Source organism: Polypterus senegalus, chromosome 3 (genome assembly GCF_016835505.1).
Source record: "Polypterus senegalus isolate Bchr_013 chromosome 3, ASM1683550v1, whole genome shotgun sequence".
Taxonomy (NCBI): domain Eukaryota; kingdom Metazoa; phylum Chordata; class Cladistia; order Polypteriformes; family Polypteridae; genus Polypterus; species Polypterus senegalus.
Genome location: NC_053156.1, coordinates 63,169,517 through 63,185,609, shown reverse-complemented (window position 1 = coordinate 63,185,609; position 16,093 = coordinate 63,169,517). Strand labels below are relative to the sequence as shown.

The 16,093-nt window shown below is 36.3% G+C and overlaps 1 protein-coding gene across 5 annotated transcripts in view; it reads left to right on the top strand.

The window, feature by feature from the left end:
- The window catches only part of pan2 (poly(A) specific ribonuclease subunit PAN2), a 51,123-nt gene that overhangs the window by 12,651 nt on the left and 22,379 nt on the right, over positions 1 to 16,093 (top strand). For all 5 annotated transcript variants that reach the window (XM_039747341.1, XM_039747343.1, XM_039747344.1 and 2 more), the window contains 8 exons: positions 149 to 245; positions 3,335 to 3,454; positions 3,536 to 3,655; positions 6,239 to 6,367; positions 10,130 to 10,329; positions 10,683 to 10,831; positions 10,963 to 11,069; positions 12,575 to 12,673. In XM_039747341.1, coding sequence (XP_039603275.1) covers positions 149 to 245; positions 3,335 to 3,454; positions 3,536 to 3,655; positions 6,239 to 6,367; positions 10,130 to 10,329; positions 10,683 to 10,831; positions 10,963 to 11,069; positions 12,575 to 12,673 — 1,021 coding nt within the window. The remainder of the gene's footprint in view (positions 1 to 148; positions 246 to 3,334; positions 3,455 to 3,535; positions 3,656 to 6,238; positions 6,368 to 10,129; positions 10,330 to 10,682; positions 10,832 to 10,962; positions 11,070 to 12,574; positions 12,674 to 16,093) is intronic.

Here is a 16,093-nt window from a genome sequence, read left to right as displayed (position 1 = left end):
CCCAACAATCCAAGAAGGTAATCTGATAACACGTGACTTGAGAAGAAACACTCCACTTTTGGCTTGTAAAGTTATTAATGCCAATATTTTTGGTTCAGACCAAATATTATTTTTATTGTCTTAATTTTCTCATGTGCTTAACATATAGACGTGCTCCACCAGTTGACCCAGAGATTCTGCGCACCATGAAGACAGTAGGTTTTATTGGATATGCTCCTAATCCCAGAAACAAGCTGCGAAATCAGGTAAATCTTAGAGGTTTCATTGGGTAACAGAATTTTTTGCCATTGCTGTCTACCCTGTCCAAAATATTATCGACAATGAACCTGGTATAAGTATTGAAAATTGATACAGTTCATGCTTTATGAGTTTAAATTATATATTAATGAAGCATTTCAGTTTTTTCTCCATTGAAAATATATAACTTCAGTAGGGTAAGCTGTTGCTTAGAAATATAAACACAAAATATAGGGGGCCCATTTTGGTAGCTAAAAATATACTGTCACTACTAAAGGCATAATACTAGAGTATGTGTTATATGTAATGCAAGGGAATTAAAGAATGTTATGCTTTAGACAGGAAAGGGGCACTATTAAATTGTGTCCATTGTTTACTACTCTCATGTACATACAGTTCAGTTTGTTCTTTAAAATTTGGTACAGTAAATTCAAAATTTGTATTGTTGCTATAAATATAAGCAGTTCAGATTTGAGATGTGGGTTTAGACACTGGATGGATGGATAAGGTGGAAGTACTGAATGTTAACTTTTATTTCTGTGTGTACAAACTTTAATATTTTAGAATAATATCAGTAGAATAAGACCCCCTTTATATTCTGACAATAAGAGACAATGGAGAATTTGTAGTAGTGAATAAAGATTTGGAGGAGCTTTTCATAAATTTGTTTGCAAGTGGATCTGGAGAATTTGAAAACATTTATAGAAAGTATTCAAGATATTATCGTATAAAACCAAGGTTATTATAAATACTGCTGAAGTAAATGATAAATAAGTTAAAATAAAGAGTTGAATGAGACAAGGGTTTCTCTTATCTGCTTTCTTGTTTAAACTCTACTTTCTTTAGTTAATAGTAGCACTGTGTGGTGCTTGCCAGCACTGACCTAATGGATTTTTGCTCATTTCATTGATCTTTTAGGTAGTGTGCTATCCTTTGAAGTATCACTCACTTTAGCCATACTACAGTGGTGATTATGTGACTGTATCAATATCACCTTTTTAATAGGCTCACCTGCAGTGACACTCAATCTGTTCTTTTGAGTAATGGAATGCCAGCTCATTGTGTTGTTGACTCAGTACTGTCAGGCAACACAACAAGAATGTTGAGCACTATTTTGTCAGGTGGAACAGCAGAAATGTTGAGCACCACACTATCATATGGTGCAGCTGGGGTGTTTGCTGCTGTAGTTTTGGATGCTAATCTGACAATTATATGTAGCCTGTTTATGTCTCTTCCCCAATCCTGCTAAGAGTGCATTACAGTAATCTTGTCATCTTAAAACAAAAGCATGTCTCACCTACTCCGTGTCTTGCAGTGGTAGAAAAGGTCTAACTTGTGTTTGTCTTATAAGATATTCCTAGATATAACAGTATTGACAAGAACGTGTCTCTGCTCCTGCTTTTTAATTGTTGTTTATTTGTTTTGGTGTATTATACCACCATAAGGTTTTTTTATCTACAGTGCCATTTCACAGCATCTTATTATGATCAGAAACATGTTGTTTGATCTTAAAACTGCTGCTGTTTTTCATTTAATTGTGACATGCAATATCATTTGGGTGTAGCTTATGAAATTATCACACTGTCGCTTTATAAGTTGGTGGCACACATGGCCACAAGCTCAAATCTTTGGATTCATAACAAAATTTTTTGTTACCTTAATTTTTTGACCTCTGGTTTTGAATGTTGACCCTTGGTTCTGTCATAGTCCTTTAGGTTTTTGACTCCTACCTGGTATTAGATTCTGACTTTGATTTGCCCCTGTAAAAGAACTTTGTCACTTGATTGCCATCAAAGGCCTTTTCTGCCTTTCTAGTTCTTGAAACTGGCTAAATAAACATCTCTTCTGTATAAAGTTGTCTCTTTTGGACAATATTGATCTTACTATGAACACATGACAAGACAACATGGTCCTTTGCAAAGTCAGAGTGGCAGTGAACTACATTTCCAAAAATGTTTGATTCTACCGTAAATACAAACGCTGATGATTCTTTTCCATAAAGCTCTGTTTAATCTAGGTACAATGTTTGTTAACATGACATAATTCGGTGCACCATTGTCAATGGATGCAGAACACTTCATAAGTTATTTAGATTGGAAAACTATTAGTGTGCGTACAAATATTAGTGTGTATGCACAATGTATATTTCCTCCCGGATGTTGCATGACTTTCACCTTCTCTTTAGAGAAGTGTTCTTTAAGACGTTTCCTCTTTGTTGTATAACTCATAAAAATGTGTACAGTCATCTCATTAGTTTTTCTTTTTAATGTATTTTTCTGTGCTTTGTCTAACATTATTTTTGCAATTTACATTCAAAAATGTATGGTATTTATTGCAATAACAGGGTCAATTGCATTAACTAATGTTTGTTCAAGATAATAAAAATAAAATTTCAGTATAGACATGCAACATGGGTATACAAGTAATCTTCATAGTTTAATGGTTGTCTGAAACCAGTTTAACATAAGCAGTTAGACAAGATCAAAATGTTAAGTTTATGCATTTCACACCCTGTGGGTAAGAACTGTTATCACTTCCAGCACACAGTACAGAGGGCCAAAGCTGATGTTAAGAACAAAATTGAAAATGATATAAACACAGATAATAATGGAGGTGGCTGGTACTTGTATGGTCTTCATTTAACTAATGAGAACAAAGTGAAACTCTTTGCTTTCACATACTAAGTGTGTTTAACTGTATATTTGATGTACAAAAATTATGAATGTGCCCTTTGTCATTCAGGAGCATGATGTAACGCAGTTTCAAACTAGACCGCAGATAAGCATCTGTTAAACCTTATTTCAACAAGGACACTTTAATCCTTTGTCAGTCAACATGCTTTTCTTTTTAGGTATTTTTAAAATGTTGGAACAGTTTTGTTTTTAGATGTTTTTTAAAATCTTAGGATTTCCCCACTGACATAAACCTTCCTCTGTGTGTTGTCTTATTGACTACAGACCTGTTACCTTAAAACTGTAGGTATTTGAGTGACTCATAGCCATCTTCTCTTATAAAGTGTGCCATCATAGCTGAGTAAAATGTAGTGGAAAGTTTGAAAACTTGGGATAGGTTATAAAGTATACTTGTCTCATTCCAGGTGCCATATAAGACAAAGGAGAATGACAGTGAATATGATAGCTATAGCCAAGTGCCGGAGTCCCCAATTGGGAGAGAGGAGGAACCTCATCTGTATATGGTTCCTAAGAAGTACAGGAAGGTACTGGTTTTCCAAGTGTTTCTTAAACGATCCTCCTGATGTTGAATCATACTCTTACTCTACTGTTTTGAAATTTCTCAGGTGACCATTAAATATTCCAAGCTGGGCCTGGAAGACTTTGACTTCAAGCACTACAACAAAACTTTGTTTGCAGGGCTAGAGCCACACATTCCCAATGCATATTGCAACTGCATGATTCAAGTAAGTTGGGAGTAGAAGCAAGGGTTCAATTTTAATAAGAAGTTTGCAAATTTATTTGCAAGATTTTACACATTAGCCTTTTCCAAATAATTTATTGATACTTATGGGTTAACAGATTTATTTATTATATGAGAGGTTCTCCCAATAGAAAATAACCACTAACTGCAGTACATTGGATCAACACACATTATGGGCATTTATGTCGAGTCAGGTCAGGTTGCACTGGTACGGCGCATTACTGCACCAACCACTTGACGAAACAGCTTGGGATTCCAGTTAGCAACTGCCCAGACAGACAAGCAGTCTAATTCCACCTTTGGAATGACCATCTATCTGCCTCAGCCAGGTGTTATGTGGGCATCCTCTTGGCCTTGTCCAACCGCTTGAGTCCTCAACAATGAGTATACTGCAAGTCATAGTTCTATAACTGATGCTTCCACACAATGCAGGTAATGTGCCTCATTCAGGACTCCGTGAGCAACCACTCATTTGACACAAAGTCAAATCAGCGGTACCCATTGTTGCTAGATTTCTCCTAAACACGTGGTATCAGTGTCAAGACAGGTGTCAGAACTATTTTCATGGGTGAAGACTCCTTATTAAGTGGTTCAAGTCACATTCCTGATTGAGTCAAATTCATGACTTGGTGATGTATCTAATGAAGTAAAAACCTTTTGATCTACTCCAAATTTTACCCTTTTTTTGTGAATGTGTGGTTCCTCCAGTTTTTCTTAAAATTAATGAAATGTATATTTTACTTCTATAATTAGGCAGAAATGGATGTTGATAGCCTTTATAGAAGAATGACAGGCTGCTTCTGAGTTTCAAATCAGTTTCCTTTCATGCTGATGTCGTAACATGGGTTTCTTAGGTCTTCTCTGAAAATGTTCATTAATGGAAGTATGGTATCATCAAAAATCTATAATGCTTTATTATTTATTTTACAGAAAACATTTATAACTTAATTGGTTAAATGACAGCAAAGCAATATTACTGTGCTTTAAATCACAACAAATAATTTAAGATAAATCACGAGTATGTATATAGTATGTTGATTTTGTGCTTCCTACAGTTTTGGAAAATGAAGTACTTCAAATAGTTGAAAAGGCATAATAATGGCATGAAAAACTACCACTAACTAATGATTTATCCCTCAGCATAAATATGCTGTCTTTGCTGAAGAATTTCTAAGAGTGTTACTTACTTTTCCCAACACCTGTGCTCTCTGAGATGGTATAACTGGAACACATTCTTAGAACACTAGGAATTATAAGCAGCAGGTTCTGATGACCCAGCTGATTAGGCAACTGTTGATCAACTTCTTGGTATTGATGGAGCTTATTGAGTGGCTGCTGGGAACATTTGGTGGCATATGCATATGAAAGCATAATATGATTGAAAATGGTGACGACATTTGTAGTGCACAGCAGTGGTTCTTAACCATTTGACCTCAGGGCACAGTTTAATCTGTCTTTCATCAGTTACAACTCCAGACAATATTTTCCCCCATAACATTTAAAATTCAGTGATGTACATGAAGTTTTTTGCGTGCCATGAGAACTTCAACAATATCTAAGATCATCCCACATGGCATAAGTAGTGCATAGAAAAACTGAATATGCCTATGTAAAAATTCCAGAATATGATATCAAGAAATGGGTCCTCCTTGGTGATTTTTTTTTTTTTTTTTTGCCCTGCTCAGCTGCTAGCCGTCCTGGCTATGACATTACTCTTCATCCATCCCTGCATGTAGGCCCCTCCATAATGCAGGGAAAAATTTGGGGGTTGGTGGCAGAATTGGCACTCCAACCACCATAAAAAACCTCACACTTTTCCCACTTCATCTGAACTAGTATGGTGCTGAGGTATCACCCATTGTACCTAATCTGGATCCTGAGGTGGTTTGTTGTGTGCTGGGTGCAGCCATGCGCTGTATCTGTGCGTGCTCCTAACCTAACCTCAGCTGCCAACCCGTTAACAGTATTGAAAAACACTGGTGTACAACACTATTTCTAACCATTATTGACAGCTACTATTTTTTCTTTCATGTCAAAACTAGTTTGTTTCTTTCATTAGTAAAAAAAAAAAAAAAGAAAGTTGCTAGGTCAAGATCAGTTGAAATTCACTTGAAAAAAATCACCGGCTTTTTTGTACTCATATCTGCAGGTTTAAAAATAGTACAAAACACTATCATATAGTGACATGTAAATCAAATATATACATCAGTCCTGTTATAATGAAGACACTAAATGTTCAAAATATCAATATTATGGATAGATTATTTTATATCTTGGAATAAAATGGTTGTAACTGCAGTCCAACAGTTAACAGCAGAAATGTTTTAGTAAATAAACATACTGGATTAATTCATGATTGTCAGCAAATTATGATTTAAGATGGAATAAAACCCTACATGAATAAATGTATAAATGGGGTGAATCAGAGCGGCAGCCAGTATATGTCAGCCTGACTTGATATGTAAAGTGTATGTAAAGTATTGTATTTACTGAACAGCTGTTGTGCTCTACCACAAAGGAGCTTTTTTATTGGAAAAGTAATGTCTCCCCTGTAACTACTTTCTAGGTGCTATACTTTTTAGAGCCAATTCGATGCCTTGTTCAGTCCCATCTGTGCCAGAAGGAATTCTGTCTGGCTTGTGAGCTTGGCTTTCTGTTCCACATGTTGGACCTGTCAAGAGGAGACCCCTGCCAGGTAACAGTCACTTTTGTTAATTATATCCACTTTACTTTAAACGTTTCTGTCTTGTTACTGGACCTATGTAGAAGGTTTCTGCTAATGTTTGTTGACAAATTCACATATTCTGTTTTTGTTTAAGCATGCATTATCCAAGTAATGCAGATTCCTGTGAAATTAAATATTGGGGAAGTAATCAGTTTGGTGTTTTTTTTTCTTTTTCAAAATATAACATTTACATGAACAGCTGGGGCTCAAAAAACGTGTGGCTAAAAAATATTTTTCCATCCATTTTAGTTTCGTCTCCTTTAGTATTTCTCGGTTTCTTTTGTGTGTATTTTCAAAAGCTAAAATTAAAACTTCAAATAAATGTATTCATATTTTTGATTGGTAGCTTATGTCATTATTAGGAAAATGTCTTCTCCTTAAACATAATTATTCACAGTGCATTTTGGGACAGATTTTTCTATCTCACTTCTCATGTCTTTAACGTGAGATCCCTGATTTACAGGTTTTATGCAAGAACTGTTAAGCATCCATCAATGTAACAAGCACTGGCCTATTTTCTTATTAAAGACAGTGGTAATTAACTGGCATTATTTCTGATTTTTCTCTTGTTAGTATAAGAAGTCTCATACCATTCTTAAAGGGCCCTTTCAATCTTGGCAATGCTCATTTTAGTTATGCGAGATAACCTGCAGTTTTACACACACTTTTGGCTGCTGACATGATACACAATGCCTGAAATAATGAGGTGTAACAAAATAAAAAATTTCCGTTACCTGTATTACAACTTCAACTTAAAAAAAAAAAAAGAGGTATAATCCCATATGTTGTTGCTCAATAAGTGGCTCCCACCTGCAGCGCTTAAACTGTTGTCCCATGTTGGAAAGTACCAAGTTGAATCACACAAGCCTGCACTGCTAATTGTTGTTAATCTATTAGCAATTAAGTAGTCAATGATTTGTTTAAGACATGGTATGATTGTGGGACATACTTTAAGGGTGAGATGTTCTTATGTGTTTGCCACGCACATTGTAATTCTATTTTCCATCCTCCTTTTACCCATACAGTATTTAATATTTAGAATTCACTCTTTTTATGGACCTTTAGAAATTTCTGTATAGATACTGTGAATGCGCTGATTAAACTACTGCATATTAAATATGATTGTTTCGCAAACCTCACCTTTTTCTGTATACAAGCTAGAAACTTTGTCAAAAGCAACTTGCCCACTTTCCCTCATCTTCTATCAGTATATTTCCCTGAAGCGTAATTGGCCAGTTTTGATTATGACACAGGCAATATTTCTAGATTCTTATCAGTATATTTCCAGGAATTCACCCCTAGATGACCTTTGAAAACAATGCTGAAGGGATTTTTCAATAAAAATTTCAGATAAAAAAGTTGAAGTTGAAGCCATCTATAGTGTGCAGAGTGTCCCATAATTCAGCCAAAAAAATACACATTTATATGTACAGTATCTACAGTATCTGTGTTAGTAATCGCCTACATCTGTAGGTCATATATTGTGTGAATTGTCTCCATTCAGAATATTTTGATTTAAAACATGCATGTCTCTTTCACACAGGCCTAGATCTAAAATTATTCCTAATCTTTTAACACAAAATTCAGAATAACACCTCACAGGATCTTCTTCTTTCAGCTGCTCCTGTTAGGGGTTGCCACAGCAGATCATCTTTTTCTATATCTTCCTGTCTTCTGCATCTTGGTCTGTCACACTAATCACCTTGTCCTCTCTCACTATATCCATAAATCTTTTCTTAGGCCTTCCTCTTTTCCTCTTACCTGGCAGCTCTATCTTTAACATCCTTTTCCCAATATACCCAACATCTCTCCTCTGCACATGTCCAAACCAATGCAATCTTGCCTCTCTGACTTTGTCTCCCAACCATCCAACCTGAACCAGCCCTCTAATGTGCTCATTTCTAATCCTGTCCATCCCCGTTAACTCTAGTCATTGCCACCTTCTCCAACCCATATAACAAAGCTGGTCTCACTACCATCCTGTAGATTTTCCCTTTCACTGTTGCTAATAACAAATTACGCCTGACACTCTTCTCCACCCATTCCACCCTGCCTGCACTCTCTTTTTCACCTCTTTTCCACAATCCCCATTACCCTGTACTGTTGATCCCAAGTATTTAAACTCATCCACCTTCGCCAACTCTAATCCCTGCATCCTCACCATTCCACTGATCTTCCTCTCATTCCTACATGCGTATTCTTGTTCCTACTGACCTTAATTCCTCTCCTTTCTAGAGCATATCTCCACCTCTCCAGGGTCCCCTTAACCTGCTCCCTACTCGCTACAGATCACATTGTCATCAGCAAACATCATAGTTTAAGGGGACTCCTGTCTAATCACGTCTGTCAACCTGTCCATCACCATTGCAAATAAGCAAGGGCTCTGAGCCGTTCCCCGACATAATCCCACCTCCACATTGAATGGATCCGTCACTCCTACCGCAGAGCTCACCACTGTCGCACTTCCCTTGTACATATCCTGTATCACACTTACATACTCCTCTGCCACTCCCGACTTCCTCATACAATACCACAACTCCCCTCGAGGCACCCTGTCATATACTTTCTATAGGTCTTCAAAGACACAATGCAACTCCTTCTGGCCTTCTTTATACTTCACCATCAACACCCTCAGAGCAAGCATTTCATCTGTTGTGCTCTTTCTTGGCATGAAACCATACTGCTGCTTACTAATCTTAACCTAGCTTCCACTACTCTTTCCAATAACTTCATGCTGTGGCTGTCCTTACTTTCTCCTTGCTAATCTGTTTCACTTCCTGATTCACTGTCTCCACATCATCCAACCTTCTCTCTCTCTCTCTCTCTTTGTTTATCAGCTACTCTTTCCATCTTCTCAACACACCCTCCTCACTTGTGAGTATGTTTCCATCTTTATCCTTTATGACCCTAACCTGCTGCACATCTTTTCCAGCTTGGTCCCCCTTTTCTACCTCCTTAGTGTCCAACGTCTCATACAACTCACCATACACCTTTTATTTAGCCTTTTTTTCAATGTATTCTAGACTACTTTCTGCATCTCTCTGACTATCCCACTTCTTCTTCACCATCCTCTTCCTCTGTATACTCTCCTGTACTTACCCTTCCTCTATCCTAATGTCATGCCAAGCTCCCTTCTTGCTGTCACCCTTGCTACTTCTGCTGTAGTTGCCCAGCTGTCTGGTATCTGTTCATTGTCACCCAGTGCCTGTCTTACCTCCTTTCTAAACTCAACCTTGCAGTCTTTCTTTTTCAGTTTCCACCATTTGATCTTTGGCTCTACCCTCACTCTACTCTACTTCTTGATCTCCAACATCATCCTACAGACCACCATCCTGTGCTGTCTAACTCCGCTTTCCCCTGCCACCAATAACACTTCACAGGATAATGTAGTGAGAAATATTGTGATATCCAATACTACTATTGCTCACATGAAGATCTGCTTAGGGAACCTCCTAATCTATTCCTCAGAACCCAAAGGGAAAATCTCTTATCTAAAACTTTATAAAATGTAATTCTCTATGCCAGGAGTGCTCCAGATTTTTTTTCTGTAACTTGGAAATTATTCATTAATGATATTCTGAAGTAAGTACCACCTGTATTCTTGTAAAATGTACATTGTAGACAAATGGGAACTTGTTGATGAGATATTGGCGGGAGTGTAGATTAATTTTTTTTTTTTTTTAAACCTTGATTTGTTATTGTGTGTTGTTTGTTACCTTAATTACTTTGCAGGCCAGCAACTTCTTGCGAGCATTCCGCACCATCCCAGAGGCTTCGGCCCTAGGTCTCATCCTAGCTGATTCTGATGAACAGACTGGAAAGGTTAATCTTGGCCGCCTAATCCAAAGCTGGAATCGCTTCATTCTCACTCAGTTGCACCAAGAGACACAAGAACAAGAGGGCCCACAAGCTTACCGGGGTATTGGAAACAGGCAAGTCATTATCTTAAAGACCTCTTATTTCACTTAAAGACCTTATATGGTTCCCTGAGTGTTCTTCTTGAGGGGTATTTTTGCAGAGCTGACAAAAAATAGCATTTTATACCACTGAGCTATTATAAAGATGAAAGTCTTTCATAAAATAGCATTGCTATGTCTTCTACCATCAGTTATAATTGAAGGATGAGGCACCTGGTGGGAACTGAAATTCCATTTAGAGTTTACAAATTCCTCTCTGTTTTGCTGCACGTTTCCCTTAGTTTGTAAATGCATTATATTATCTATCTATCTATCTATCTAGAAGTAAGCTGTATAAGATTGGTAAATTTTAATTTTGTATTTCACAGTGTGTTTGGCTCTCCTGGGGAGTCGGTGATAGGCCGACTTTTTGGCTGTGAGGTTGAGAACAGCAGTACATGTCGCTGTGGGAAGGAAACAGTAAGGTCTACACTTACTCTGCTCTTCACTATGCACTACCCAGATCTTAGCAGCACTGGTTAGTATGATGACTATACTCTCCTACTTCATGAGTGCACTATAATCTGCTTCAACTGTAGATGATTTGTTAGCAGTCTTAGGTGATACCAAGATATTTAGCCACTGATAAGTTACATATTTACATTTCAGAAAAAACCATAAAGGAAAGCAGCTTTGCTGATATCCTGAAGAAAAGCATTTGCCTTGAGCAAAACACACAAGCTTGGTGTGAGAACTGTGAGAAATATCAGCCAACAGTGAGTTTTGTCCACCTACAAAGTTGTGAGTAACCGCCAGACAGCACAGGGGATTGGATATTCACTTGTTTAGTCATAGTACCCATGACCATTCATTCTTTGGTTCAAAGTAATCCATTTAATTTTGTTTGGCCTCAGTGGGACGAAGTGGAGTGGTTTACTCTAAGAAATTTTACAACAACATTCACACTACTATGTTTTCATTTAAAAACGCAGACATCATTCTCCACTCTCAGCTTTCATCCATCCTTCCTGTGCGATTTTAATACTTCAAAACAGGGCCTATACTTTTAAACATGCTGGTTTGGCATTGTAATGTGTACAAGTCAAAACATGGACTATTAAAATCACAGGATCATCCTCTATGTTGCTTTTGCTCAATACATACATCCTACTAATTACACCTTATTTTCCAAATAATCTCCCTTTACAAACCATATTCAAAAATACCAGACACTGAAGAGTTACTTTCCATGGCGTTTAGAGAATTGATTTCTTGGATGTATCTATATTGCATTTTGTAAAGTTTGAATGTTGTATATTGTAGTAGAAATGTAACATCTTATGAAAGAAACATCCTCTAACAGGACCAATCAGATATCGGGCCAGAGAAAAGCTGTTCATGGTGTCTTTTAATTACTTCTCAACAAAATGCTTTAGAGGGAGCGTTCTTCAGAAGCAGTCTGTTACAGCATGGTCAGAATGATTAGAGAAATAAAGAATAGAGGTTAATTTTATAAACTATTGAATTTCCGTACAGTGTGAATCAATGCATACATTTACTCTGGTTGGTTCATTGGTTTACACCCAAATGATTTATATAAAATTAAAATCTATTATGTTCTGGTTCATCTTATACTTTTGAGTTGAGCCACCATCCTTAAAATGTCTGTGCATATAACAACTGTCCAATCTGGTTGTTTTACAGGACATCTGCTGATTTCTTAGTCATCTTTCAGTACATTTTGTTGTTCACTTGACCTTTATGTAGTCTCCTGATATTCCTACAAAGGTTTTTGACATTTTTTTAACCCTTTATGCTATTTCTTTAAGATGAAAGCTGTGTTACCCTAAAATTATTATTCTAAAATACATGTGCAGAATTTACTGGTCACTACACTTTTGTGATAAATACTGTGGCTGGAGGCACTGACACCAGTTCTTTTTTTTTTTGCTAGTGCACGCATGCTGAAAGTAGGAGAACAACTACATCATATACATTTTTAGTAGTTTTATTGCTTCATAATCCTTCATAAACAATGTAAAAACACTAGTATAGATAGATTGTTTTGATTTAAAAATTGGATTTTTAAATGAAAACTTGGTAGTATAGATGTAGACTACATTTTTGGAATCCATATGGTTATTGAATAACTCTTAAGATATCTGTTCTGCCTGCTCCAGGGCACAAGTTTTTTTTTTTTTGTTTGTTTTTTTTTTTGGTGGGAGGTTTCTGAAGACTCTTTTTCTAAAATGTTTTCTGCTATCTTCTCTCTACTCTTAAGGTCCAAACACGGAACATCCGCTGTCTGCCTGATGTTTTGGCAATCAATTGTGAGGTGAATAGTGCAAAAGAAGCAGAGTTTTGGAGAGTTCAAGCTGAGGTAATAACTGTTTTTCTTTCACTATTTATTTGAGCTGGGCTAGTTTATTTCTAATGAATGGTAAATCTGCTGAGATGCTTCAAGTCTACAGCTTCTTAAATAAATGCAGGCTATATGAAGAATTTACTTTTAAATTATTTGGTTGAGGGCATGCATGAACAAAGCTGAGTCAAAATTCCCTAGGATCTGATACCTAAAATAATTTTAGACAATTTCCCAGGTTGGTTGGCATATGTTTGAACAAAAGCAAGAAAATTGCCAGGTAAAGCATGCAAAATGTCATAGCGCCCTTACATATATTTACTGTCAATTATCAAGGTGCTGTCATGATCATTTCATGGAAATGTACCTGATATCTTGTATTTGTTTGAAATGTGCCTTGTAAAGTGTCTTTATTTTTTTACAAATTGTAAGTAAAATAGGACATCCTTTTCTATTTTGTCTGGATGAGGAAGATAAGACAAAGTGTTAGCAGTGTAGGGCAAGTTCTCATTGTGGATTTTTTTTTTTTGTAATTTCATTGGGTGATACTGCAAATATACAATTAGGGATTATTTTGAACCGAACACCATCTATTAAATAAGTAAAGGTTTTATTCCTGTTAGGTCTAAGAAGAGACCATTCCCAAAACATGTGACCCAGTAAGGCATTTTCCCACAAGCAGGTTGTTGTCTAAGATGCACTTCAACCTAAGACTAAGTCCTGTTCCCAGCACTGTCTCAGTTTATGTAGTGGTGTACTCTTTTGAATACACCACTATACTAGCTGGTTATTCTACTTCTTCCTTGCAGCCGTAGATAGTAAGAAACAATAAGGAAAACTGTCCAAGTTTCTTTTGCTAAACCTTCTAGTTGTATGTAGAAATATTTTGATAAAAGTTTATATTGGAGGCACAGTTGTTCAGATGGTGTAAATATATTATCTTTGCACAGACCTTTTGAAGCTTCCCAATGCCCAGAATATTCTAAATAACAAATATTATTTATGTTAGTAATGGTGGAAATATGATTACCTTAGAAGGGCGCAGTTCAGAGCAGACCCGCACCTAGGGGGGTGACAACAATGACACTTGTCAGGGACCCGAGCTAGATAGGGGCCCACCCTTTTTTGAGTTTTTTTTTTTTTTTTTATATACGCACATATTTGAAACACGAAAGGGTTCCGAACCCTGTCAGCTGCCTGGGGCCCAGAATTTTCTAGGTGCGGGCCTGTTCAGAGTAACATCTTAGGCTCTAGTGTCTTCTGTACTGGTAATATTGAATCACCAAACTTCTTCATAGTTGGCAGACATAATGGAAACTGGTGCACAGAGCTGAGCTTACATGGAGTATTATTTGCAATGTTTTCTCTCTATGGCACCAATTATCTCATATGGGTACAGGTTTATTTCTGTCCAATACCTTCCATAGTATCATAGTACAGTATATATATTTACTACCAAGTATTAAATTGAAAGTCAGAAAATAAATTAAGCTGCAATTTCATCCAATGTTTTTAAAGAAGGATTTTTATATATTACTGTATATGTTGGAATGCACTGGAAAAAATATGAATTCTTCCAGCTAAAATGACATGAAGTCATGTCAAGTTGGTAAGGTGTTGTTTAAGACAATCAATCAGGTTGCATAAAATAAAATAATTGAGAAAGTGTTTAAACCATCACTTAATTATGATTTCTAGGCAGTTGAAAGATATCACCTTAAGATAAGCAAATATGTAAGACTGTTCATAAAAAAATATGGTGTTATTCTTGTGACATTTAAATTTTGTAAAATGCATCCATTAAATTAGTCAATATGGAACTGATGAGTACAAATCAGTAATGTACTGTAGAGTATCAAGTCATCCGCTTAGAAATTTTTTTCTAAGTTTATCCCTTTCCAATTTCCCAAATTTCTAAATGTTTAAACAAGTGCATGGTAAGAGATTTGATTGCAATAGCTATTGATTTAAATCATAATATACGAGGTCTGACAATTAAGTTCACGAAGTTGCCACCGTGTGTGTACTTTGGCAGCACTGTACAAACAGCTCAGTAAGGTGTCTTAACATTGGTATGCCAGTGTCTGACAGCTGTGTTCATGTCAACGTGTGGCGGTGTCTTGCTGCGTGGCGTTCATTAGTGTTATTGTGTGTTCTTGTGTCCCAACGCAAGAATGTCAGAGCTTGCATTAGAGCAATCAACAAACACCAGCTCAATGGCACTGTCTGTGAGGGAGTGTTTAGCCAGTAAACAAATAACTGTATTGGAACACCATCCCTACTCACCTGATCTGGCCCCCAGTGACTTTTTTCTTTATCTGAAGATAAAGTAAATATTGAAAGGAAGACATTTTGATGACATTCAGGACATCAAACGTAATATGACAACAGCTATGATGGCCATTCCAGAAAAAGATTTCCAAAATTGCTTTGAAGGGTGGACTAGGCACTGGCATCGGTGCATAGCTTCCCAAGGGGAGTACTTCGAAGGTGACTGTAATGATATTTGGCAGTGAGGTATGTAGCACTTTTTCTAGGATGTGTTTGCGTACTTAATTGTCAGACCTTGTATAGCTTACTCTATGCAGATATGTTGGATCCAAACCCAAAATGTCTTAATATTGTGAATAAGTTAGCCCATTTGATTCCATCAATGATTTTGTGCACTACTAATAAATGTAATTACATTCTATTGTTTATTTTGGTTTTGTAAATAACTTGTTGAATTGTAAAATATTCTTTTAAATGTTGCTTATTTCTCTCTGGTTAATAATTTTGCGTCTACCAGTATTGTTGGTTTCTGTAATAGCACTCTAAACCTGTTTCTTATATATTTAATGGGCTATCATGTTCTTAATTTTTTTTCCCCTCTGTCCATAATAAGAATGACTTGATTTAAATAGTAATCACTTCATTTCTGTTGCAGGTTGCGCATTGAACTATTTTTGTATAGCTGATTATGCATAATTATCATTAATTTTGAAGATTAATACTGGTGTCCTTTTGAATTTTTTTTGTGAAGCATAGTAAGTTGTTTCTCTCCTTAACTTTTCATTAAATGTTTTCCGGACAGTTCTAGTAAATGTCCAGATACGGTTAGTTAGTTTTTAACAAATATATCACTTTGTATGAAGATAATCGGTAACAGTAATAAATCTCCAAATGTGAGTTGAAGTGGAAATGCGTGATACTCTGACTTATAAGACTAGTGGAGCTTGGTCAACAACTACCAGTGCACCATATTGCAAGGTTTTAAAGAGAGTATCACATTATTATAAAAGTAATTTGTGTGTAATTGTGGTGCACTGAAAAAAAAATAGAATATTGCCTTGAAGATGAGTTTAGCAACATGAGTGAATATGACAATTTAAGTTTTTTTTTATTGTTAAACAGGAAAGATAATCATCCAAATGGTTTCATACTACTGTGTGCTTTTTT